Consider the following 26,317-nt stretch of genomic DNA (forward strand, 5'->3'; position numbering starts at 1 on the left):
TGATTTAAATCAAGTTTTCCTGCTTGCTGATTTAAATCATGATTAAAATCAGTTATTTAAATCATTCTGCCCTGGAGCAAGAAAACTCTTACAATTAACTTCAAAATTGGCTAACTTCCATGTTCTTAAATCTGTTGTGTCCTGCTTGTATCTGGCTTGACCACTTAAAAATGACGGAGAATTAGGACAAGAGGCCAGATTTCTTTTTGGTATTACATTTAAAAGCACATTTTTCAGCAATTACTCCAAAAAATACAGTGATCATGATCTTGCTTCATATCTTACTTTGCTATGTTTCAGGACGTTAGTCAGTGGTGGTCCCACCCACTTTTATGATGAGGAAGAAATTGTTCTAATCAAACCCCAGTGTTTCTTCTTGCAACTCAATAGATCCCTATGCTGTGAGGTACCACAAACCTGAGGACATTAAAGTCTGTCTCTGGACTTGGACTCGAGTTCAATTAAAGGGAATCCTTTATAACTAGGACAAAAAAGGAAGAGAACCTCTCTAAAACCCACTTCTCAGAATTGAGAAGAATACTGGTTTCCTTTTAAATGAGAACACTTTTTTAAGCTCTGCTTCTTGGTGAAAGTGCAGTGAAATCATAATGTGGTGGTCTCTTTCCCATCAGCATTAGACTTCACTACACGTTCATAGAAACTAATGATAAAAAAAGCTTTAGATCATCTGGTCTATTTCCTGCTACTACAGGATAGTTCCCTACTGTACCTAGGTTCAGGTGTAAGGATGAGTTAGCTTCAGTGCCTAATTTGGCATGAAAGAGGTGCTTTCAAGCAACTTTTTTACATTCATAACTGATGCAGCAAGCCTTGAGGTGCTGCGGCTCAGCTCTGGCACAAACTAAGTGCTGGTTAGCTTGTAATGAGACTAAGGGCTTGTCTATTTCTTGCTCAGGGATATGAAACCCCCCCCCCCCCCCCAGCACTGCAAGTTTCAGCTCTGTAAATTGTCAGTATAGACATTGCGCCAGTGCTGGGAGCCGTGTTCCCAGCCCTGGTAGCTACTCGCCTCGTGAAGGTGTTTTTTTTTTAAGAGGGTTTGGAGAGCTCTCTCCCAGCGCTGCACCGCGACTACACAAGCCACATTAAAGCGTTGCCGCAGCAGTGCTCTAACATTGCCAGTGAAGACATGCCCTAAATGCTCTAGAGCTGCTGTTGCATAAAGGGTAGAAATGCGACGCAGGCATGTGCTTCATGGTAGCAATATCTGAGAATGAATAACTGAGCCCTTCTCTTCCTTTCCAGCTAGCAGACACGTGTGCAGATAATCCACCTTCTGTAGACAGCTAGTGGAGACTTGAGTGATACTGGGAATGATATGATTAGATTTAGTTCTGTCTCCATCAGATGGCAGGAAGGAACTAAACCCAGTTGTACTAAGGTAGAAGAACTTCTGGGGAAAACTAATGGACAGGGAGGTAGGGAAAACTTCCTCATAACTTTTAAGACTACAAAACAAGGTACAAATAGATCCACTTAGCTTTTTTTTAGGATGAAAGCTCTTTAGGACAACTTTACTCGTGTTAGCCATCAGCAATATTTACTGTTAGGTGGATAATCATTTGAAGATGGTAGAAGCACTTGGAGGAGACGAAGGTGATCAGGAACAGCCAACATGGATTCACCCAAGGGTAAGTCATGCCTGACCAACCTGATTGCCTTCTATGATGAGATAACTGTTCTGTAGGATATGGGGAAAGCGGTAGACATGATATACCTTGACTTTAGCAAAGCTTTTGTTATGGTCTCCCACTGTATTCTTGCTAGCAAGTTAAAGTGTGGATTGGATGAATGGACTATAAGGTGAATAGAAAGCTGGCTAGATTGTCCGGCTTAGCAGGTAGTGATCAACAGCTTGATGGCTAGTTGACAGCCGGTATCAAGCAGCGTGCCCCAGGCGTTGGTCCTGGAGCCGGTTTTGTTCAGCATCTTCATTAATGATTTGGATGATGGGATGGATTGCACCTTCAGCAAGTTCACAGATGACACGAAGCTGGGAGGAGAGGTAGATACGCTGGAGGGTAGAGATAGGGTCCAGAGTGACCTAGACAAATTGGAGGATTGGGCCAAAAGAAATCTGAGGTTCAGCAAGGACAAGGACAGAGTCCTGCACTTAGGACGGTAGAATCCCATGCACTGCTACAGGCTGGGGACCGACCGGCTAAGTGGCAGTTCTGCAGAAAAGGACCTGGGGATCACAGTGCACGAGAAGCTGGATAGGAGTCAGCAGTGTGCCCTTGTTGCCAAGAAGGCTAATGGCATATTGGGCTGCATTAGTAGGAGCATTGCCAGCAGATTGAGGGAAGTGATTATTCCCCTCTCTTCAGCACTGGTGAGGCCACATCTGGAGTACTGTGCCCAGTTTTGGGCCCCACACTTCAGAAAGGATGTGGACAAATTGGAGAGAGTCCAGCGGAGGGCAAGGAAAATGATTAGGGGGCTGGGGCACATGACTTATGAGGAGAGGCTGAGGGAACTTGGGGTTATTTAATCTGCAGAAGAGAAGAGTGAGGGGGATTTAATAGCAGCCTTCAACTACCTGAAGGGGGATTCCAAAGAGGATGGAGCTCAGCTGTTCAAAGTGATGGCAGCTGACAGAACAAGGAGCAGTGGTCTCAAGTTGCAGTGGGGGAGGTCTAGGTTGGATATTAGGAAACACTGTTTCACTAGGAGGGTGGTGAAGCACTGGAATGGGTTACCTAGGGAGGCGGTGGAATCTCCATCCTTAGAGGTTTTTAAGGCCCAGCTTGACAAAGCCCTGGCTGGGATGATTTAGTTGGCGTTGGCCCTGATTTGAGCAGGGTGTTGGACTAAATGACCTCCTGAGGTCCCTTCCAACCCTGATATTCTATGAACCAAAAATCTAGATCATGTGAAAAATTGAGCAGGTTTAAATACCTTGGCAGGTTCTTATTGGAGGAAGTTTTTTTAGACTCTATGGTACAAGATTGTGAAAGGGATGGAGGGTAAAATACAAATCTGTTCAGTATATGGATTTAAAATATATATGTGCAAAGACTACCTATTCTTCCAGTTTGTTCGTATTGTGATGTCCAACTTGTCATGTTTCAAGTCAAATAGCTTTCCACATCTGATTACATGAACTAACAAAAGTTTTTTGGCAACAAGATAGTTACCTGTAGCGAGAAGGCTAAAAAAATGCATAAAGTATAAACATCCCGAGACTAGATTCTGTTCTTTCAGCGTTTTTAGTTTATTTTGGGGCATTTGCTAGTGCTCTATGTGGTCAGTTTCCCTTGTTTTTGTAGAGGTCCCATACAGCAACAGGGAAGAAACATTTTTAAAGAGAACTTGGCATGGGGCTTGAGCAGGTGGCAATCTCAAGTCCTAAGACTACAAACACTCCAGAAGATTTATATCAGCAGCCCTCTGACCAGGGGAAGGATATTCAGTGAATGTTAAGGGAGATCAGAGCCAACAAAGTCTAATAAAATTACGTATGACTTCATGTTTGTGACTAGCCCCGTGTCAAACTGGGACAAGGTTTAGAAGTAGTTTACTTGATACTTTATATGATGGCTTCTGGGAGGACTTAATCTTTTGGAGAACCAGAAAGCTGACCTCATAGGACTGCAAGGTGAAGTTGTCTCTGCCTCTCTGTTAGGAGCTTCACCTCACATCTGAGCTGGTAACTGTAATGTAAAAAGAAAAGGAGTACTTGTGGCACCTTAGAGACTAACAAATTTATTGGAGCATAAGCTTTTGTGAGGCTACAGCTCACTTCATCGGATGCATGCAGTGGAAAATACAATGGGGAGATTTTATATACACAGAGAACATGAAACAGTGGATGTTGCCATACACACTAAAGAGAGTGATCAGGTAAGGTGAGCTATTACCAGCAGGAGAGAAAAAAACTCTTTTGTAGTGATAATCAAGGCGGGCCATTTCCAGCAGTTGACAATGTGTGAGGAATTGTAGGGGGGGAAAAATAAACATGGGGAAATAGTTTTACTTTGTGTAATGACACATCCACTCCCAGTCTTTATTCTAGCCTAAGTTAATGGTGTCCAGTTTGCAAATTAATTCCAATTCAGCAGTCTCTCGTTGGAGTCTGTTTTTGAAGTTTTTTTGTTGAAGAATTGCCACTTTTAGGTCTGTAATTGAGTGACCAGAGAGATTGAAGTGTTCTCCGACTGGTTTCTGAATGTTATAATTCTTGACGTCTGATTTGTGACCATTCATTCTTTTATGTACAGACTGTCTGGTTTGGCCGATATATATGGTAGAAGGGCATTGCTGGCACATGATGGCATATATCACATTGGTAGATGTGCAGGTGAACAAGCCTCTGATAGTGTGGCTGATGTGATGAGGCCCTATGATGGTGTCCCCTGAATAGATATGTGGACACAGTTGGCAACGGGCTTTGTTGCAAGGTTAGGTTCCTGGGTTAGTGTTTTTGTTGTGTGGTGTGTGGTTGCTGGTGAGTATTTGCTTCAGGTTGGGGGGCTGTCTGTAAGCAAGGACTGGCCTGTCTCCCAAGATCTGTGAGAGTGATGGGTCGTCCTTCAGGATAGGTTGTAGATCCTTGATGATGCGTTGGAGAGGTGACGGCTAGTGGCGTTCTGTTATTTTCTTTGTTGGGCCTGTCCTGTAGTAGGTAACTTCTGGGTAATGTGACACTTGAGGCCCCTGAAGTCTGCCAGAGGCCTCCCAGCACTCGAGCTTGTGTAGTCGCGGGAGAGAGCTCTCCCAGCACTCTAAAAAACCCATCTCCAGGAGGGGAGTAGCTGGTAGCTCTGGGAGCCGCTGTCTACACTGGCAGGTTACAGCGCTGAAACGTGCAGCGCTCAGGGGGGTGCTTTTTCACACCCCTGAGCGAGACCGTTGCAGCGCTGTAAAGTGCCTGTGTCGACAAGCCCTTAGTGTTTTAGACTTGTGCTTGTCAAGAGTTGTATGTCCAGTAAAAGATATTACCTCCCCCACACCTTGTGTCTCTAGTGTCCTGTGACCAAGCACAGGTGCAACAACACTGCATACAAGAGTTGTGTGCACACTTAACAGTTCAAATTCTTCTATCAAACAAATTTTAGCCCTCCGACTCTAAAACTACCCTGGTCTAGAATGCTTCCATCTTGTACAAACAAATTTTGTTATGGTAAGAAATGCGTTTAGAAGTTGGCTCTTTGCATCTTGGGAGCAGAAATTTGTTTCAGTGCTACTAGCAAGTGTCACTTATAAATTACTGTGCCTGATGCTGGTATCAAGAAATTCTTAAAGGTGGCCTGCGATGGACTCTAAAAATAGGGCTTGTCTTCTCGTGCTCCTTCATGGAATATAAAGAGAGCCCAAAACACAAATATAATTTATTTGGTCTTGGCTTTTCATGAGCTCGTCTTGGAGCATTTGTTAAAGATTTTAACCTCTTTATCCCACAATAGACCGCATTTATCTGCAATATTGGTGACTTGACTTCAATAGGCATTAACAAAACGAAACATTTTCAGCAGCCTGACTACAAATTGCCTCTGGATTTCTCAGCTCTTGCTCATGTGACTCCTATGTCATTTCACTACCTCCCAGTCACAGGGCTGGCCTATACAGAGTTGAAATTGATGTAGTTATTTTGGTGCTATTTGCACCTTTTGTTTTGGTGTAGATCTGTGTGGACATTCTAATTGTAGTTTAAGAACACCTTATTTTGATGTAGCTGAAGTTGGTAAAGACTCAGGTTTAACTGATATAGGACATCCTTAAACTAAAATTGGTGTCTACACCTACATTTAAACAACCCTTTTGTTATGGAATTACAATCCAACAAGTTATTGTGGTGAAAATTTGTGTAGACAAGCCTGTAGAAATGTAGTACTTGGTTTTCAGGGTAAAATGACTTCATAAAAAATCAGAAACTTAAAGCCGTATCTACGCTACCACTTATGGATTTTTCTCCTTACTCTTTTTATATATAGAATGACTGATCTCAATAACTCCCCTTGGGCAAAAGAGTAGATTTTTCCCTTCCAGATCAGAAGTTGGCATCTCTGCTGTCTGATCTGCCATGTGTAGGGTTTGATATTTGCTGTTTACTGTAGGTTTATACCTGTGGTAACACATCAAGTAAATACAGAGCTAGAAATTTAAATGAAGCAAAATATTGCACCTTCCATCGAGGGGGTGTTGTGAATAAGCTTAGGTACCAGTGGCATTTGTTACCTGACCCTAAAGCCCTGATCCCTGGTCTCATTCCTTACTCACTCTGAAAATGCCATATACAGGAACAGCAAAGGGGGCCGGGCTTGTTGCGTAACAGTAAAAATGCAGAAGAGAAAGAGAAATGAGTCCTGTGCTTGAAAGCTTTCTAAAACTGTCAGTGAAGCTAAAGTTGTTACAAGGTTTTTGAACTTCAGTGGAAGCTCAGTTAAGCTTCTAGTGATTAACTTCTGTTGGAGACCAAAAGAATTTTTAACTGTGCAAAATTTAGACACACATTTGTTAGATCTGCACATACCATGAAAGCATTGGTTTGCCTGGAACCTTGACACTGAGATGTGAATACTATCCAAATGCCTATAAGCCAGTGCTAATATAGTCCTGGTTAATTAACACTGTATTTTTAAAATGGGCCAACTCAAATTCACGTCCTTTGGATCATAAGGCTATGGCACAAACTTTCAGCTGTCGGCCCTTTCATTAGAAAATGGGGGAGCTATTGTTTTCACATCTATGATGTATAGATATTATCCTGCTATTCTAAACTTCCCCAGATAGTCATTGCCTCCTATTCTCAGACCTGGTCTACACCTAAAACATAGGCTGACCAAGCTACGTTGCTCAAGACTGTGAATTTTGTACCCTGAGCACCCTAGCTTGGTCAACCTAACCTCTGGTGTACACGTGGCCAGGTCAACAGAAGGATTCTTCTACCAACTTAGTCACTGCCTCTTGGAAAAGTGGATTACCTACATGGATGGAAAATCCCCTTCCATCGGTGTAGGAAACATCTACACTACAGCGGCGTATCCACAGCTATGCCACACGGTCATGTAGATGTACACTCAGGATTTCATGGTTTCAGTTGTTTGTGAGGGAGTTAAGACTGTCTGAACTCTGATTCATGAAACAAAAGAAAAATCTCTTGGAAAAGAATTTGGAACATGATCTGTGCGATTTGTTACTAGCCAGCTCTCACCCTGGTCTAGTGAGATTTTAAATTTCAAGGAGTGAAACACCAGACATGTCTTTTCTGTCTAGCCCTAAGTTAAGTGTCTTGAATCTTATTCGTAGTTTCCAAGGCCAGAAGAGACCATGGTGATCAGCTAGTCTGACCTCTAGAACACAGGCCAAGAGCTTCCCCAAAATAATTCCTAGAGCAGATCTTTAAGAAAAAAAATACTCAATCCTTGATTTAAAAATTGTCAGTGATGAAGAATGCAGTCCACTCCAACCCTGGGTAAATTGTTCCACTGGTTAATTACTCTCACTGTTTAGAAATTGCACTTATTTCCCTGTCTGAATTTATCTAGCTTCAATTTCCAGCTATTGGATCATTTTTTACCTTTCTCTGCTAGATTGAAGAGCTCTCTATTAAATATTTGTTTGCCATTATGATACTTGAATCAATCCTTGACCATGTGTTTATTTTTGTTTTTTTGTGAAACTCAATATGTTGAATGCTTTGAGCCTGTCCCTATAGGGCATATATTCTAATCCTTTAATCGTTCTCTGAACCTTTCTTGAACATCCTTCTTGAATCGTGGGCACCAGAACTGGACCCAGAATTTCAGCAGCAGTCACACTAGTGCCAAATACAGAAGTAAAATAACCCCTCTACTCCTACTTGGGATTTTGGTGTTCATGCTTCCCAAGATCACATTAGCTCTTTTGGCCACAGTGTCATTTTGGGAGCTCATGTTCAGCTGATTATCCACTAGGACCACCATATATTTTTCAGTCGTTGCTTCCCAGGATAGCATCCCCCATTCTGTAAGTGTGATCTACATTCTTTTGTTTCTAGATGTTTACATTTAGTCATATTAAAACACACTGTTTGCTGGCATCCAGTTTACTAAATGATCCGGTTTGCTCTGAATCAGTGACCTGTCCTCTTAATTATTTACTATTCCCCCAGTTTTTGTGTGCTTTGCAAACTTTATTGTTCAGACCTTGAGTTCTATTGAAATTCATCTTGACTAGTATCCTATTAGCACAGGCTTAAGGAAAGCCAGTATAATAATAAATTTGCTACATCTGCCTACAAAATAAATAAATGTCTGCTACAAACCATAAAAGATGGAAATTTCCTGGTAGCTTGAGAATTGCCAGTTTCACTTCTCATATTTAAAAAAAAAAAAACCCAGTTATCAGTAGTACAAGTTTATTTTGTGATAAAGCGTGACAAGTGAATGCGACAGAGTTCAGGAATTATAGATTTAGTTATAGTAAATACATGCTGACAACCTATACTGACAACTTCAGTTAATTCCACTTGGCAAGTTACAAACCTTCCTTTCAAATGCCTGTCACAACTTGCGTATGGAGTTCATTTGGGAATTTCTCTGAGCACTCTGCTGACAGTGCAATGGTGCAGTTCTAGTATTCATGTTTTAAACATTCTGTGACTGATTAAATGTCCTGTAAGATCACATCACACGGAATTCTGTAATAAAGATAAATACAGTATTTCACAATTGTAAGTGAACATTAATGCTGCAGGCAGGTAAGTACTTCCTACTAGAAATCTTTTTTTTTTATGTCCTGGGAGTACTTTCTGTTCTAACAAGTTATTGTAACACACTAGCAGTGTGACCCTTAAAACAATAGGCAGTGGTAAGGCTGAGAGTACGTCTGTCATTTAAAGTGTATAAACCACGTAACAGCACGTTAGTTATAAAATACAAACTAGAAAATCAGAAAAGTTACAAACTAACGGAGAAACAAGTGCCTGCGAGTAGGGAAATGCATCCAAAAAATCTTAACTCTGCTCTACAAAGATGCCATTCTTGTTCCTTTCTAACCTACTCTACGGTATTTTATTTGGATCAAGGACTGGGCTTTAGAACTCCAAATGCAAGACTTCTGCAGAGGCTGAGTTAGTATATGTGAACAGTATGAATGGGGTATCGGAGATACATTACAGAACAGTATGAACTTGCCTTCATGCATGTGTCAGGTACAAGCAAAAGGCAAAAGTTAGTGTGGGGATATTAAGTGCTATAACTACACTACCTGATTGTAAAAGGCTTGAAGATAGGGACATATACAAATGCAGAGCTCTGAGCTTATAGTAAAAGTGAATCTTAATGCCGAATAGAAATGATTGCCCTTAGTGTACTAATTTTGGCTAATTGGGAATCACTTAGATTGAAAGAGGTTTGGGGCAGGGATTGTCTTGTTAGTACGGTGTCTAGCACAAGGGGGTCCTAGTCTGGGGTTGGGCTAGTGCTACAGTGATCCTCATTTTCAAGTTATTTTTGTGGCTTACGTGGCTAGAAAGGCCAGAGTTAGTACAATCGCTGTGTACCTTAAGGTGTTTATCGTCTCTATGAAACGAAACTTTGGGTGTGAAGGTGGCCTCAGTCTGACTTTCTGAAGTGTTGTTGAAAGCAGACATTATTTGGATGCTTTGAATTTCTATATGAAATGCTTAGTTTGGGGGGCAGCAGGAGGAAGGTGGTTTGGGTTTACTAACAGGATTTTTTATGATTACAGCATTTTACACAGCTTTCCCCTGCATATTGATTCAGTAAGAATGAATGCTATTTTGTTTGCTGAAACAGATCATATCTCCCGTGACCAAATGGGGTTGTCTGGGCACACGTAATCTTGAATTAGTGGTGTAAATCATGTTCATTCTCCACGTCTGCCAGCAACTGCTTCAAGTAGCTACATAGATTGAAAGGTGGATGCTTATTGGCGTGCCGTGCTGAGAGCTGCTACAGGGATCAGCCTAACTGCCACGACTACCCAACGCAGTTACATTTGCTAGCTTAGTAAATGTTAGTACTTGTGAAAGGTGCTATGCCTGCAGCCATGGAGACTGTTCGTGTTGCAGTTGCCTGTGCTGACTGTTCTGCTGAACATCCTTGTGTTAGCCTGGACGTGTTGCCTGTAAGTAAGAGGGAGTTTCTGTAACATTCAAGCACTTCCCTCGCTGCTGAAACCCTCGAGGGTGGTAACTAGTGACAGTGTGGTAGCTTTGATAATGTAGGCACTGTTCCGTTGGGAACTGGAATGAGGTGTCAGGCTCAGATATGACACTTAACAGCCATAAGATTGATTTGGTAATGATTGAAGATTATAATCTTGGCTGGATGTAAACGGGCAGTCTGATAGCAGAGTAGTTCCACGTTTCCTTACTATTCCCCTAAGCCATCCCATTGCTGTGGCAATTAATCTTTTAGTGGTGTATGTATCATGATGTCGGGAGGTTTGTACACCTAAACTCTCCTTACAACCAGTGAAGACTATCTCCTGTGTAGGAAAAAGATAGCATACTGCTACCATGTGAGCTTTTGACTCGTCACAGAGATCACAGATGTAATGGATGTTTTGAAGAAATCTGTCTAAACTCAGGTTTCAGAGTAACAGCCGTGTTAGTCTGTATTCGCGAAAAGAAAAGGAGTACTTGTGGCACCTTAGAGACTAACCAATTTATTAGAGCATAAGCTTTCGTGAGCTACAGCTCACTTCATCAGATGCATATCGTGGAAACTGCAGCAGACTTTATATATACACAGAGAATATGAACCAATACCTCCTCCCACCCCACTGTCCTGCTGGTAATAGCTTATCTAAAGTGATCATCAGGTGGGCCATTTCCAGCACAAATCCAGGTTTTCTCACCCTCCACCCCCCCCACACAAATTCACTCTCCTGCTGGTGATAGCCCATCCAAAGTGACAACTCTTTACACAATGTGCATGACAATCAAGTTGGGCTATTTCCTGCACAAATCCAGGTTTTCTCACATCCCCCCCACCCCCATACACACACAAACAATCACAGACATGAAGGTCGCTATCTTAAAACAAAAAAACTTCAAATCCAGACTCCAGCGAGAAACTGCTGAATTGGAATTCATTTGCAAATTGGATACTATTAATTTAGGCTTAAATAGAGACTTGGAGTGGCTAAGTCATTATGCAAGGTAGCCTGTTTCCTCTTGTTTTTTCCTACCACCCCCCCCCCCCCAGATGTTCTGGTTTAACTTGGATTTTAACTTGAAGAGTGGTCAGTTTGGATGAGCTATTACCAGCAGGAGAGTGAGTTTGTGTGTGTATGGGGGTGGGGGGATGTGAGAGAACCTGGATTTGTGCAGGAAATAGCCCCATGCACATTGTGTAAAGAGTTGTCACTTTGGATGGGCTATCACCAGCAGGAGAGTGAATTTGTGTGGGGGGGTGGAGGGTGAGAAAACCTGGATTTGTGCTGGAAATGGCCCACCTGATGATCACTTTAGATAAGCTATTACCAGCAGGACAGTGGGGTGGGAGGAGGTATTGGTTCATATTCTCTGTGTATATATAAAGTCTGCTGCAGTTTCCACGATATGCATCTGATGAAGTGAGCTGTAGCTCACGAAAGCTTATGCTCTAATAAATTGGTTAGTCTCTAAGGTGCCACAAGTACTCCTTTTCTTTTTGTCTAAACTCAGTTTGCCGAAGTCTCTGGACATCTCAAAAGCAGACACCCAGCCTCTCAGAAAACTGAAAAAATCAACATTCATTATCTCGTTTTATAGCTTTAATTCATCTTATTCAGCTAGTTTACTCACTGTCCCAGGAGTACGAGCATCTCTTCACGTTTTGCTGTAGCTCTTACTTTCACCTCTTCTGCTTCTTATTGAGGCCTGACATCCACCCAGTTGGTGTCTATCAAGGCATAACTTAAGTACCATCTTTTCCTAACTGGAAAAATGCTAGAAAAGTGATGAAATTTTGACATAGATAAGTTTTGGGTAAAGCTGCATAGCTTTAACCTAGTATCTATGTTGATGGTACATAACAAATTGCTTCCCGGCTGTGTTTGAAAGCTTGCAGAATTTGCAATCCTTCCCCTCTGCCCCTCTTCAAACCCTGCTCCATCTGTGGGATGTAACTTCTGATATCCGAAGTAAAATGAACTGGAAACTTATCAATTAGCACCTTGTCAGGCCACTCTTCTAGAGGTAGCAGGCGAGAACAGCAGAACGTATGAGGTAGAGATGGGATTAAATACAGTGTAATTTAATCCAATCCTTTTTTCTCTCTCTCCCTTCTCAATGCAGGTCACAGAGCTGAACGAGCCACTGTCCAATGAAGAAAGGAACCTGTTGTCTGTAGCCTATAAGAATGTAGTGGGGGCACGGCGCTCTTCCTGGCGAGTAATTAGTAGCATTGAGCAGAAGACCTCTGCTGATGGCAATGAAAAGAAGATAGAAATGGTACGGGCCTACCGGGAGAAAATAGAGAAGGAGTTGGAAGCTGTATGCCAAGATGTGCTGAGCCTGCTAGACAACTATCTGATCAAGAACTGCAGCGAGACACAGTATGAGAGTAAGGTCTTTTACCTGAAGATGAAAGGGGACTATTACCGTTACCTGGCTGAGGTGGCCACAGGAGAGAAGAGGGCAACGGTGGTGGAGTCTTCGGAGAAAGCCTATAGCGAAGCTCATGAGATCAGCAAGGAGCACATGCAACCAACTCATCCCATTAGGCTTGGTCTGGCACTTAACTACTCAGTTTTCTACTATGAGATCCAGAATGCGCCCGAGCAGGCGTGCCACCTGGCCAAGACGGCTTTTGATGATGCCATTGCTGAGCTGGACACCCTCAACGAGGACTCCTACAAAGACTCCACGCTCATCATGCAGCTCCTCCGTGACAACCTAACGCTCTGGACAAGCGATCAGCAAGATGACGATGGTGGAGAAGGCAACAATTAGACCCCCAAATGGACTGGCAGCCGCACGCTGATGCTACTACTGCAGTCTTTATTTTTTTCCCACAAGTGGGGGGGGTCGGGGTGGGGGAGGGGAGGGGAAGGGTAACCTTCCCAGGGAGGCCCCCACGACCTGTCTTTGATTGCCTCTTTGACGTTTTTGCCAAAACACCACTAGTGGAAAGTCAGGCTGCCTGTGCTGGGTATGGAATGGCAGCCTCACACTGGCATATGGACTGTTCTGTAGATTATTAATACAAGTGGGAGCTGTCTTTAATTTAACTTTATTGCTAGAAATAAAAGGGTTTTAAGATGAAATAACTTGAATGAAATGGCCCTGCCTTTAAAAAATGAAGTTCTGTGGTTCCAGTAAGGTTTATGTGCATGCGTCTCCTCCATTCAAGTGCCGTATGTTTACCATGTCGCAGTGCATCCCCAGGGTGCACTGGGCCTGTCACGGCGTAGCTTACAATCCCAGACTGAAAAGACTCACAGTTCAGGGCTTTGAAAGCCCCAGGATTTAGGCCATTTAACTTTTCGTTAAGGTGTTTGTTAGGGTAGCTTACAGTATTAACACTAAATCACGGTTGACAGTATTTCTACATGACAGCCATATGTGACATCAAGCCATTGTACATTTTCTTTTGCTAACTCTCTTGGCTTGCCATCCTTATCCAGTCCCCTGTGGACTGGCTTGGCTATCCTTTGTCTCCCAAGGCCAGAAGACTGCCTGAGGAACATCAAAGCTGCTCTAGTTTTTGATCAACAAATTAACAGATGCTTGGCAAGCGGCTGTTTAAACGGAGTCCACAGCAAAAGGATTAAGAACTTAATTAGAAAGGGGGGAAATGTTAAACTAAAACGCCACTAGATAAAAAGAATTCAGGTCTGTATGTCATGTACTGTTATTTCAAAGACCATCCTGATTTAAGGTGCCATAGCTCCTTCCTCAGGGATTACACTGCCATTTCACTTTTCCCTGACTTTCTCCCACTGTACCATGAGGTTTGTCAGCAGATCTCTGTAGCGCCCAGACTCCTTGTTTTGTCTTCATGGCAGCTTGGTGTTCATTCTCCTGGGGAAGCTTGTGGTATGATGAGTGAAACCTCAGGAGTTTAGAAGTTCATTTGGTAGAGAAATCCACAAAGGAAGAGCTACAATCATAAACATTTCTATCAACTCTCGGGAGCCCTGTAAATTAGTTCTCTTTTAAAATACCTGTTTTCCAGGTCTGTTTGATTTGGCTGGGAGAAAATAAAGCTCACCAGGTAATATTTACCCCCATCTGCGTAAAGATTTTTTTTTAACACGATTGTTGGAAGTTCACTGCCATTTCCTTCTGATTTTGCAGATTGCTGAACTTCGTAGATTTTTAACTAAAACTACGCAGTAGAAGGAAACTGCACTCATGAATGTCCTATTAAAACAGGCTTTCATTGTCCTGTTCGGTAGTCAGTCTGTAAACAGAGCATCTTGGTGTTGCATATACAGTACAATCAGTTTTATTGTATGGTTGGATACAGAGTCTGGCTTTATTGGACTTAAAGAGCTTTTTTCCGTGATTTGACAGCAAAGATAAGAAGTCATCTTTAAGAAAGTAGGTTAAGAGGAATGACCAAAATGTAACTAAAATTCATAACCAAGAGTGACTTTGCAATTATATTGTCAAAGCTTTTTTAATGGAATTTACAATGGAAATCATGCAAAGATATGCTCACTAGAAATGACCATGTGCACATATGTTTTAAATGAATGTACTATATGCAACATCACAACGTTTACACAAAGTGACTTCAAATGAAGCCCACCTCTGTAAACTTAAAATAGCCTGATTAATGATCCCTACTGGAAAGATCAATAGGAAGAGGCTTGCAGCTTAGGTAACTGACAGAAACCTGCAGTAAATGCCATGGACTGGAAGATTTATTTAGGCTTCTTAACTTAATTTCACTTCATGTCCAGTGAGCAGTGTTGTCCCTGCCTGTATAATTTGAAAGTGATTTACTGGAATTACAAAACCTATTTTTTATTTCCGCTTTTGCTCTTGCTGCTTTAGAAAATGTATGCAGGAAAGATCGCACAAGAGGGCTAAAAAATGGAGCGGGGATGGGGATGGGGACTTGATTTTTAAGCAGCTTGAATGGTTTCTTTCATTTTTTTTAAGAAATGCACTTGCCTATGATAGTGTCTCTCCAGTGAAATGATTACTGCTCCATTACTCTATTGATACAATATTGTGCATGCTAGTGTCGTATTTCTATACAGTAGCTTGACATTTATTAACTTATACTGTAGATGTTATGTATTCCTATGACAAACTAGTCTTAAATTTTTTTTTAATTTTTTTAATTTTTTTTTTTTTTCTTTTGGGGGTAAAGTTTGCTCTACCAAATAGTATCGTAAGAAACTGATCTGTTCTGGATGTTGCTATAGTGACATGCAATTATATATGATTTTGTTTTTAAAAAAAAGGAAAAGCAAAAGAAACACCAGTGTTAGCTTAATCTTAATGTCTGGTGTATGTCATGGTGAAATTATAACTATTACAGTGTAGGAGAACAGTTACTATGTTCTTTGAATGAGCCTTTGTTTGTGCTTTTTGTCATGTTATGCAGTGAACTATTTTTAAGGTCTAATCAGTGATTATTTTTCCAACTCCGTGTTTCTGTAAGGAATTATTTCACTCACGGACCATTCTTAGCAGTTTTCCTCAGTGATGGAATATCATGAATGTGAGTCATTATGTAGCCGTCGTACATTGAGCAAATAAACTTACAGATCTGATGAAAGTGCTAGTTAATTGTATTGCATTATGTGTTTGAATTTCTTTTGTTCTTTGGCTCCGCTGGTATGAGAACTTCACTGTCCAGTTGATTTTTTTTTAAACTGTGTACTGGGGAACTTGTTTGCAGTGTTGTAGCTGTCTTGGTCCCAGGATATTAGAGGAGAAAGTGGGTGAAAGAATCTTTTATTGGACCAACTTCTGTTGGTGAAAGAGGTAAGCTTGCAAGCTTACACAGCTCTGCATAACAAAGTTGGTCCAGTTAAACTATTTCCTCACCCACCTTGTGTCTACTGGGGAACTTGGTATTTACTCTCACCTTGGCCATTTAATTGTCTGACAGGTACCAGTTTCTAATGCACCTGTTCTAGGGCGTGGAAGAAAGATTGGGTACATTGTGCAACAAGGGATTAGTTGAGTAGTTCAGACACGTCACTTAAAGCAGATCACTAGAGATGTGGAGTAGCCAAAGATACTCATCTTTAGTATCAGCAAAGCAAATGGTTTAGAAGCTGCTCTGACGTGATGGGCTCTTAAATAAATCTGAACGTTGCATCTGACAGTCTGAGAGCCTTACACAGACTTTCAAGTACAGAAAATGCTTATAGCCACCTTGAAATTTCTGGGCAAATGTGAGCAGTTCATATAAATAGAACAGGGAACATTAATGTGAGTCTTGATGTGAAGGTGGGCTGAAACCTCACAAAGAAGCAGTCTGGCCAAATTATACTTTCCATCAAACGTTACCTAGGGATCTGCAGTGTCTGTTTAGAAGATACCTAACTGTATCCTCTGGAGAATACAGCAACATGACTGAAGATGTCTAAGACCCGAGACCCATGCAAATCTTTTTTTTCACTGCAGTTCAGAGCCAGGTACACCAGTCCCCATGAAACCCTGGTTTCAGAAAGATATCGGGTATCTGAAAACAGGGACAGTTTTGGTATAAGATCTGATGGCCAGAGATCAAGTTGAGTGTTCGGTTTGATTTTTGCTTTTCTATGGACGGTAAAGACACGTTCAGCTGGAATAAGACAATTCAAACTACCATGAGATGAAAACATTGGTATATTGAAGATAAGTGTCTTGGATACAGCTGTGGTAACCAGCACTTCTGTAGTGACCACTTGCTGTGTGGAAGTAGGAGGATATTAAGATGTAGATGTCCACAAATAGTAGAACGTTTGCTGTTGTAATGGCTTGTTTCTATCAGATCAATAGTTTCTCAGGACGCCTTTTGGACTAACAAATTCTACTTTCAGCCGATTTCATCTGAGCATCACAAATTAGTTGGCAGTATGGCCAGTGTTCATTTGACTACTATTTTAAGGTCTGGAAGTAAACAGTAGCCTCAAACAGCAAGCAAGGGAATATTTTTTTTTTAAAAGGCAGCTCTAGAATATACAACTCCATGTACCAGCTGAGCTTGGCAGAATACATTTGGAAGAGCAAGTGCCTTGGAATTTGGGTTTCTAAACAGGCTTCCCCTATCCTATCAATGTTCATTCAATTTGACAACTTCAGTGTAGAAAAGTGCCATGTCACCTAGATGTAGGCCAGAGCCAAAGTGCCACGAGCTAGCCTGTTTTCAGAGTCTTAGCTGACTGCCCGAGTACTGGTCAGCTGTTAGATGGCTCCATACAAAAGTGTTCAGTTTCCATGGTGACTTAAGCACCAGCCCCTTGCTTCACAGAGGTGGACCCCCCACAAGACCAGGATTGAGGGTGTAGGGTTATTCAAGGGAGAAGGAATTGCTTCAAGAATTGGGTTTGAAACCCACTACTAGTGTGCGAGGAGTTTAGCCATGCTGGCAATTTGCAAATGCTGGTCCTAATCCAAGAATTGGTGGCGGTAGGGAGATTGGGGAAGGTTGTGGGTGTTTCAGGTGTCCAGGTCTGGTCCATGTTTTGCCAGGATAGCTGTGTGGGCTAGGAGTGTGGAAAAATTCAAACAACCCAGGTGACATAGCTATGCTGGAAAAGCCTCCAGTGTAGATGCCACTAAGCCACCGCAGAGGGCATCTGGCATAGTTAACCTCGTTTTGGGAGGTGGTGGTACAATGGGGGCAGAAAAACTCTTGTCAGCATATCCTGCATCTACACCAGAGGGCTGTGCTGGCATAGGTTTTGTTAGCCACTGTGGCTACCATGAAGTCCCACTGTAGCTAGTGATCCTTCCAAAATGGAACCCGAGGGGGAGCTTGAGTCTTCTGTAGATTGGTTACTCTCCCTCTCTGTCAGGGACTGTCCAAAGCCAACCACCAGCGTTTTGTGCATCCTTTGTGCTGTGTAGGCACCCTGATCAATGTCAACAGGAGTTTGCTCTTGCCGTTCACCTTTCCATACTTCATTTAATGCCAGGAGAGTCGCTCTCGTAAGGTGGATTCTGTGTGCAAGGAGGATTCTGCCCTCTGATGGAACAATGCTTTGGTTAAAGTCTCTCTGTGCAGATGGGTTTTAAGATTGTGGCTGCTATTCTTGAAATCACACCCTATGTAAAAGGGGGTGTGTGTGAGAGCAATTCCAATCTTGGTCTCACTGGTGGGAGGGGTTGACGTAGAGCAGCTAGTAAGACTCACTCCAGACTCCTTTCCAGGAAGCAAGTGGGAGGCTTTCTAAACCAAGATGGCTGCTCTGTCAGCAGCTCCTAATCTGCCTTGGGGGGTGGATGGTAGGAGAAGCGCCAGCACTACCAAGCACATCTGGTAGCCGTCCCTCCAATCCTCACTCAGATACAGGGTTGGGAGCAGAAAGCAACAGACTTGTGGGTGCCTGGAATGTGTTTTAGCCCTGGTCTCTGTGCTGCTCTCCTGATGGGGGGTAGGGGTCTGTCCTACCTCTGTGATAAGGACAGAGCCTCATTCCTTTTGACAAGAGCAGGAAGGAAATAAGAGTGTGGAGGAGGGGCCCTACCTGGCACTCAGTAAGGCCAGCTGATCTGGATTAGCTAGCTTTCTGTTCACTTCTCCCCCTGCCCAAGTGTCATGAGTGCACAGCTGTTCTTTCTACCCTAACTTCCCAACACCCTGCTTCACAGGTAGCAGCTGCTGCTTCCTCCAGAGGTGGTAGCCTGCTTTATCTTCAGGCAAATGCTGCCTCCCACTTGCTTGTCACAGCACAAGCAGCTGGGAAGCCCCTCCCGCTTCTAAGAAAAGTAAGCATGTGTCCTGATCTAAGTTCAAAAAGAAGATGGAGGGCTCACCCTTATTTAAACGGGGGGTGGGGGAATCCTTAGCCCTGTTGTATAGATTTCCTCCTCTTTGACTTGATCTGTTTTTATGTGTAGTTATTAACACTTTGTTCCTCCAAGCATCTATGCTCAGTTGTTGGGTCATGCTGTGGGTTAATAGTCGTGTTTTTTCCCCTTAAAATTCTACCTTCAACTCCTGGCTTAGGTCGAAAGCCAGATGGCCTGTGCTCTTGGGCCTGAGCTCAGAGGGGAAAGAAAGAACCTTGTAGCCTTAATGATCTTGCTCTGCAGTTGTTGTCCCCCTATCTCCTCTCTCTCTCTCTCTCTCTCTCCCTCGCCCCCTGCACCCCCCACACGCATTAAAAGCCTTGTTACACAGGCTCCTGGGGCAGAGAGAAAGCAGCTGCCCTTCCTTTCCAGGTTTACTCACCGTGACTTCCACGAATATAGAGGTCCCAGAAGAGTGGGGGTGGAGCAAGAACCCTTCTAGTGCGAAAACACATTGTGTAAATAAATAGCGACACGCATTCAACAGCAACCTCGTTCTTAGTTCCCAGCCCCAGATTTTTCCACTTTTCCAGTTGCTGGCTGTGATGGTGCGTGTGTGGTATCTAAAAACCCTCCTTCCCTTGAACCGCCTACCATGCGTGCCTGGGTTGCCTCCTTTGCCCTGCCACTGAGCTCCGTGCCGAAGAGGGTACGGGCCATACAACAAATACGGGCTCTGCAGAACCACCTGACCTCCACCCAGCAGCTACGCGGGAGGTGACCGGGAGATGCAGTCGGGGCTCCCTGTCTGCAGAGCTCTGTTGGGTTGAACCTGCGCAAACATCTAAGTGCCTAAATCTTTCTCGAGCTGCTGGCACCTTTTAACGGTTTCTGGATAACCGCCTAGCCCATGAAATGAGGTCCCTTGATGTCTATACAAGGAGCTGGTGCTGCCTTGTGCATCTGTTTATGGGGTTCCCCCGCCCCAAAAGAAAAAAAGCAGATACGGCCAGATGATGGTTTCTGCCTGAAATGTGGGTTACTTTCCCTTTTCACCTACTTGTGCACGTAAACGCTCCAGGGCCAGGTCCTTGGCTGGTGACTTCCGTGGAGCTCTGGTGATTCCCCCCAGCTAAGGCTCCCTCCCACTTCCTGCCCCTTGGCTGTCCCCCTCAGAACCTCCCACCCGTCCAACCCCCCCTGCTCCTTGTCCCCTAACCACCCCTTCCTGGGGCCCCCTGCCCCAAACCACCACCACCCTAGACCCCACCCCCTATCCAACCCCCCTGACTGCCCCCCAGAACCCCCTGCTTCTTATCCAACCCTGCGCTCCCCACCCCCTTATCATGCCGCTCAGGGGAACAGGAGCTTGCAGCCACATGGCCCACCCAGAGCGCTGGCGGTGTGGTGAGCTGAGGCTGCGGGGGAGGGGGGCTAGCCTCCCTGGCCAGGAGCTCAAGGGCCAGGCAGGACTGTCCCACGGGCTGTAGTTTGCCCATGTCTGGGTTAGGGTGACCAGATGCCCTGATTTTTTAGGGACAGTCCCAATTTTGGGGTCTTTTTCTTATATAGGCTCCTATTACCCAGCCACCCCCCGTCCTGATTTCTCACACTTGCTGTCTGGTCACCCTAGATGGGGTCAGGATCAGGAGGGAAGATGTAACCAGCCTGCGAGGTATGCTAGTCAATCCCTGGAGAGACAACCGGGTGCTTGAGGGCTCCATCCTGCACTGACTTGGGCCCTGACTCAGCAAAGCATTTACACGCACGCTTCCCTTCCGCTGAAGTTAATTGGACCGAAGCACGTGCTGCAGTGCTTTGCTGAATCGGGGCCTTGGCCGAGAACCGGCTGTAACCCAACGAGAGCCACCCCCAGCTAAAGCTAAGGAACGGTTCAACCTCAGACCGCTCCCATGGCCCTGCCCCTCGGTCCGTTGTGCTGGGCCATTGCAACTGGATGGTGCAAGCTGGGTGGCTGGTGCTCGGCTTCAACAGCCAAAGCCTTGGAGAATGGGGGCTTGCGAAATAAACTACCCGCAACCCCGGAACGCCACATGTTTGCGGTGTCGACATTCTTGGGTACTTCCTCTGTGCAAGTGCTCGATCCGGAGATCTGCTGAGTATTCGTCCCCCGTCCCTGCCCCCCCAGCCACCAGAACGGGAAGCGAGACAAACCGAGCAAGGTGCCGCTCCGTGTGACATCAACACTGGTCAGCTCTGAGTGTCAGTGTCCCACTGGGACATGACAAATAGTCCTGTTTGCTCTTCGACTGACTGCCAAGCAGGGGAGCTCAGCATTTGTTAAATAACATTTGGCTTTCGTTTCAAGTCTTACTGGTTATCAAATATACTTTAAATGAGTCGTTGATTCCCTGGCCAAAAGCAACTGTTGTGATCATCTAGTCTATAACAGAGACCACAGAACTTCCCCAAAATAATTCCAGGGGGCAGGGATTGTCGTCTTGTTCTCGGTTTGTACCACACCTAGCACAACTGGGTCCTGGTCCATGACTCCAGGGGATCCTGCATGCTACTGTGATACAAATACATGATCATTCTTAGCACATCTTTATCCATCATTCATGTCAACACCCATTTTGAAATGACCCACTAAATAAGAGAGTATATTATTCCTATAAGCAGACTTTGCTTAGCTTAAATAGCTCAAAAACGGTCTCTGTTCCTGACCATTTTAGCTATTTGATGCTCCTTTGTTTGAGTATGAGGACGAAGACTTGAAGATTAGCATGACGCATGTAAGAATCCATGAGGAGTAGCACCCTGTCAGATCTGGCTGTCGTCGTATTTGGTTGAAGAGTTAGAACTGATAGAAACTGATTTTTCCCTATTGTTTAGGGGAGAGAAATAACGAAATTGTGATCTTGACTTCCTAAGCCTGTGTCAAAGGCTGGTGAGTCTCTATCTAATGTAGGTTTCAAAGTAGCAGCCATGTTAGTCTGTATTCGCAAAAAGAAAAGGAGGACTTGCGGCACCTTAGAGACTAACCAATTTATTTGAGCATAAGCTTTCGTGAGCTACAGACCACTTCATCGGATGCATGCAGTGGTAAATACAGGGGGGAGATTTATATACACACAGAACATGAAAAAATGGGTGTTTATCATGCACACTGTAAGGAGAGTGATCACTAAAGATGAGCTAGTTAATCAGTCATGCAACTTCTTTGCTCAGTTCAAGATAACCCTGGCCCTTATCAGCACCATATAGAGTCCTCATCCTCATAAAACAAATACTGAGAAGCAGGGGCCCTAGCTAAGCACAGGTGCCTGTATGAGATTCCTTCAACCTCTCGTCCAAGGCAGAAGGGGAGGAGGTCAGGTTTAACTCTGAATTTCTTTGCTTTTGATTGGTCTGTGCATTGGCCCTAAGTCTGGAAGCTCTTTGAAAGCAGCTGTCCTAGCAGGATCCCAGCTTCTTCAGACGGCTGCTTTTGTGGTAAATCCCCATTCCAATCGCACCAAGAGCTGAACGGACCATTTCAAGGTTTCCCTTGACTGTGGAATCAACGACTGAGCTCGACCAGCAGGAATTCCTCCCGTCTTGCTGAAATGCTCTGAGTCGGACTCCTCTTCCAGCCCCTGCATTCTCTGCTTCTCGCCTCCTTCCCAGAATGTCTTTAAACATCCCAGAACTGTGCGCACCGAGCAGCGCCTTCAATCCCCCCCCCCCCCCCCGTCTCGCTCCCCGCCCTCATGAAAAGCCGTGTGTGGAAAAGCAGGTTCCTGCTGTACCCCTGCCTTGCTCTTCCAGCTGAATAGGGTCTGCAGGGGGCTTGGGAGCCCCAAGTAACCCACCCGTGATCACATGGGGCCACCGCTGGGGTTCAACAGAGCTCAGCACCCAACGTGGGCCCAAACCTTTTTGCTGAGCCCTTCTGAAAACCAGCCCCGCACCCTGTTTCCCCCAGCAGATGACTCAGGGGCAAGGGCTACCTGAGGGCTTGGCAGGGTCCAGCTTCCAAACAGGGTGTGCTGCTCTCAGGAGGCTTTCCCCAGATGTGACCATTAGTTCGGGCTGGGGGCCAGGTTTCTGGACTGCTGGTGGTGGGCAAGGGAGGAGCTGAGGCCTGAGTTTGCAGGGAGGGCGGGGAATTCCCCGCTCCCAGTGCTCCTAGAGGCGCACAAAGCAGGACTTGCTGGCTACACACAAGCTGCAGAAGGGTTGAGTCACCTCGGTGCTATTTGCCTTCCTCCCCTCCTGCACCCAGCCCTCCCACGCATTTGCTGCACTCTGGCCAGCTGTGTCGAGGGGTGTTAACCGAGAGCGGCTTGCTTTCCGTGCCCAGAGCCTTCGCCCAGCCGGAGACGCTCGTCCCCTTGGGCCTGCGGCACGACTCGTCGGCCAGCTGGTGGAAATGGGCCTGGCTCCAGGCTCGACAGTGATCCCAGCCGTGGGGCTGCACCGTGGAGCGTGCTGCGTGCCGCAGGGCTGAGTGCGGTCACTGACTGACCGTGACTCTGCTGACGGAGCGGCCAGGTCCAGCCGGAGAGAGGCCAAAGGAAGGAGGTGGCTACTGATTAGGGATAACTGGCTAGCTGTTGGCCTGGCCAAAGCCCAGTGAGCTCCCATGGGCTTTGGATCAGATCCTAGACAGCCACATATGGGGCTGTAAAACGGCAAAGAGTCCTGTGGCGCCTTATAGACTAAGAGACGTAGTGGAGCATATGGGGCTGGACAATCTAGATTAGATTTTGCCCCTCAGCTTTCGTGGCCAGTCCGTGCTAAGACTGCCCTCCCCCCCCACATGACACATTGTGTTATGCTGCACAACCTGCTTGCAGCTCTCTTTGCCAGGGGTGACCACCCAGGCCCTCTGCGGTTGCCCACTTAAAGCCACTTTGGAGGCGCGCTAGCCACTGCCTGGCAGCCTGGCCCCCTGTCCACCCTAGCACAGCTCCCGCTACTGCCTCGTCTTCACCGCGTCTCCCATCTTCGCAGGATCTCGCCCGGGCTTGGCCCTTACCAGGGGCCTCATGGGCCAGTCACGCTCTGTCTGTACGGACTGAGGGAGCGGGACAGAGCCCACTCACCACTCTGGGCACTTTGGAAGCATTGAGGAGGTACTGGCTTGAGTCCTAAGTGATGAACTAATTGGCCGAGTGACTCAGCTTGTCAGCTGGAGGCAGTTCAGAGAGAGGCGGGAGCAAGGGGGAAGGCTTGGAGCTCAGAGAAGTGTGATCTCCCCTGCCCTGGTAGGGAAGGGCTTGATGGCGGACGCGCCCTTCCCAAGCCCAGTGTCAGTAAGCACCTGCTGCGGAGCTAGGCACTAGCTTGCACCAGGAATCCAGGTGGGGGGAAGCCCAGCCCCGGCCTGTGCCGGGGAGGTAAGATGAGATCAATCCATGTTCCCGCTTAGGGGCAGCCCTTGTGGTTTGGCAGGTGCTTCCCCACTGTTGCCCGAAGTGGGCACCCTCTTGCTGTTTCCCCAGTCCTTTCCCCAGGGAATCCCCCAGATGGTGGGTCATAAAGCCAGGCCCCAGGGAGCCCTCGCCCGCCCCAGACTGACCGCTTACCCCTTTATTTCCCTTCCTCGGCCCAGCTCAGAGCTGCTGCCCCCGGCAGTAATGCCGTTTGTTCCAGCAGGGATGGCCTGGCACCATGGCCGTCTGCTGGAGAGAGCGACTCCAGGGCTCTGCCGGCCGCGGACAATCAGTGCACACAAGGGAGAGCCCGTGGCGTACTGCGGAGCCCTTCCTGGCCCGCGCATGCTGCCCGGGCAGCATATGGGGCCGTGAAAGACAGGGGGAGGATTCCCCCAGTGCAAGAGCAGTGTAGGGCCCCTGCCAGCAGCTGCATGGTGCCCCCACCCCAGCAGACCACGGGTGGGGGATCAGGGTTATGCCTGTCCTGATCAACACCAGGGGGTCCTGTGTCTGCCCTGTCAGTCCCTCCAGCTGCTGAGAACATGGGTGGTGCAAAGGAGGGGAGTAAGACGAGAGGAGATGGGAAAAGGGCCAGGTTAGCTCAGTGAGACACCAGGGGCTCCATTGCTCCCACCTTTGCCCATGTCTCTCAGGAAGGGCAGCTCTAGCTCTTCGCTTGGGGTCCTTTACGCCGAGAGCTGGTCAGGCTCCACACCCAGGAAACTTTGTTGTTTGCTTCTGGCTATCACGCCCCAGCACCGTGCAGATGCGAGAGGAGCAAACCTGGCTCTGGCTTCAGTGGAGTCAGCGTGGACAAATAGGGAGAGCAGGAGAGGGGTGAGGCCTCCCTTAGCGCTCTGGAAGGTAATGTGGTCTAGTGGTTAGAGCGGGGGGGGGCTGCATTCCTAGCCTTGCCACTGACTCCCCGGGGGTGACGTTGGCCAACCCAGATCCCCATTTTGGTCAATACTGAAGCGGGCAGGTCACTGATGCCAGCTCCCTTTGCTAAGCTGGACACAAGCAACAGGGCTAAATGTCGACCGCTAGGAAGAAAGGCTGTTGGTCATGCAGGGTGTTGGCCAAAGGATGGGGGGTGCTATCCTGGGAAACAGCAACTCTGAACAAGATATTGGGGCCATGGGGGATAATCAGCTGAGCAGGAGCTCCCGGTGGGACGCTGTGGCCAAAAGAGCTAATGCCATCCTTGGATGCATCAACGGGGAATGTGGAGAAGGAGCAGAGAGGGTAGTTCACTGCTCTACTTGGCACTGGGGTGACCGCTGCTGGACTCCTGTGTCTGGATCTGGGGCCCACAATTCATGAGGGATGTTGAATTGCCGAGGGGTCAGAGAAGAGCCACACGAATGAGCTCCTGGAGTCTCTCCCTGAAAGGCAGGTTTTCTAATCCTTTAATCAGTCTGTTTAGCTTACCAAAGAGACAGTTAAGGGCTGACTTGATTAGTCTGTAAGTATGTACGTGGGGAACAAATATTGAATAATGGGCTCTTCAGTCTAGCAGAGAAAAGTCTAACACAATCCAATGGCTGGAATTTGAAACTAGACAAATTCAGACTGGAAATAAAGTGCAGTTAATGGTGAGAGTGATTAACCAGTGGAACAACCTACCGAGGGTTGAGGTGGATTCTCCATCACTGACGGTTTTAAATCGAGATGGGCTGGTTTGGTAAAATCTCTGCTCTAGGCATGATCTTGGGGCAGTGCTCTGGTCTGTGGTCAGACTAGAGGATCACAGTGGTCCTTTCTGGCTTTGGACTCGCCAAGTGACTCTGTGCCTCGGTTTCCCCTTCTTTAAAAGGGGGACGATGGTACGACTCCGCCTTGGCAAGCCTTGGGTTTCTGGCGCTGTGGCAGGCTAACGGATGATCCTCCCTTGCTTGCAGAATCTCTTCTGGGGGTAAGAACTTGCCTGCAAGGCGGGGGCGGGTTACAGCCTGATCACACAGCGAGAAACCTCAGGCAAGGGGGAAGCTGGGCAAGTGGCCTAAGGGCTGTGGCTGGACCACAGCTCTCTCTGGACTAGCCCTAGCTGCGGTCACAGGCTCCCGGCCAC

The 26,317-nt window shown here is 46.1% G+C and overlaps 1 protein-coding gene across 1 annotated transcript in view; it reads left to right on the forward strand.

Moving 5' to 3' along the window:
* YWHAG (tyrosine 3-monooxygenase/tryptophan 5-monooxygenase activation protein gamma) overlaps positions 1-15,692 on the forward strand; it is a 42,809-nt gene extending 27,117 nt beyond the window's left edge. The window contains exon 2 of the mRNA XM_084651276.1: positions 12,251-15,692. Within this exon, the coding sequence (XP_084507402.1) occupies positions 12,251-12,907 (657 nt within the window). The 3' untranslated portion in view covers positions 12,908-15,692. The remainder of the gene's footprint in view (positions 1-12,250) is intronic.
* Positions 15,693-26,317: the final 10,625 nt, after the last annotated feature.

The sequence above is a fragment of the Lepidochelys olivacea genome (assembly GCF_965140295.1).
Source record: "Lepidochelys olivacea isolate rLepOli2 genome assembly, chromosome: 17".
Classification (NCBI taxonomy): Eukaryota; Metazoa; Chordata; order Testudines; family Cheloniidae; genus Lepidochelys; species Lepidochelys olivacea.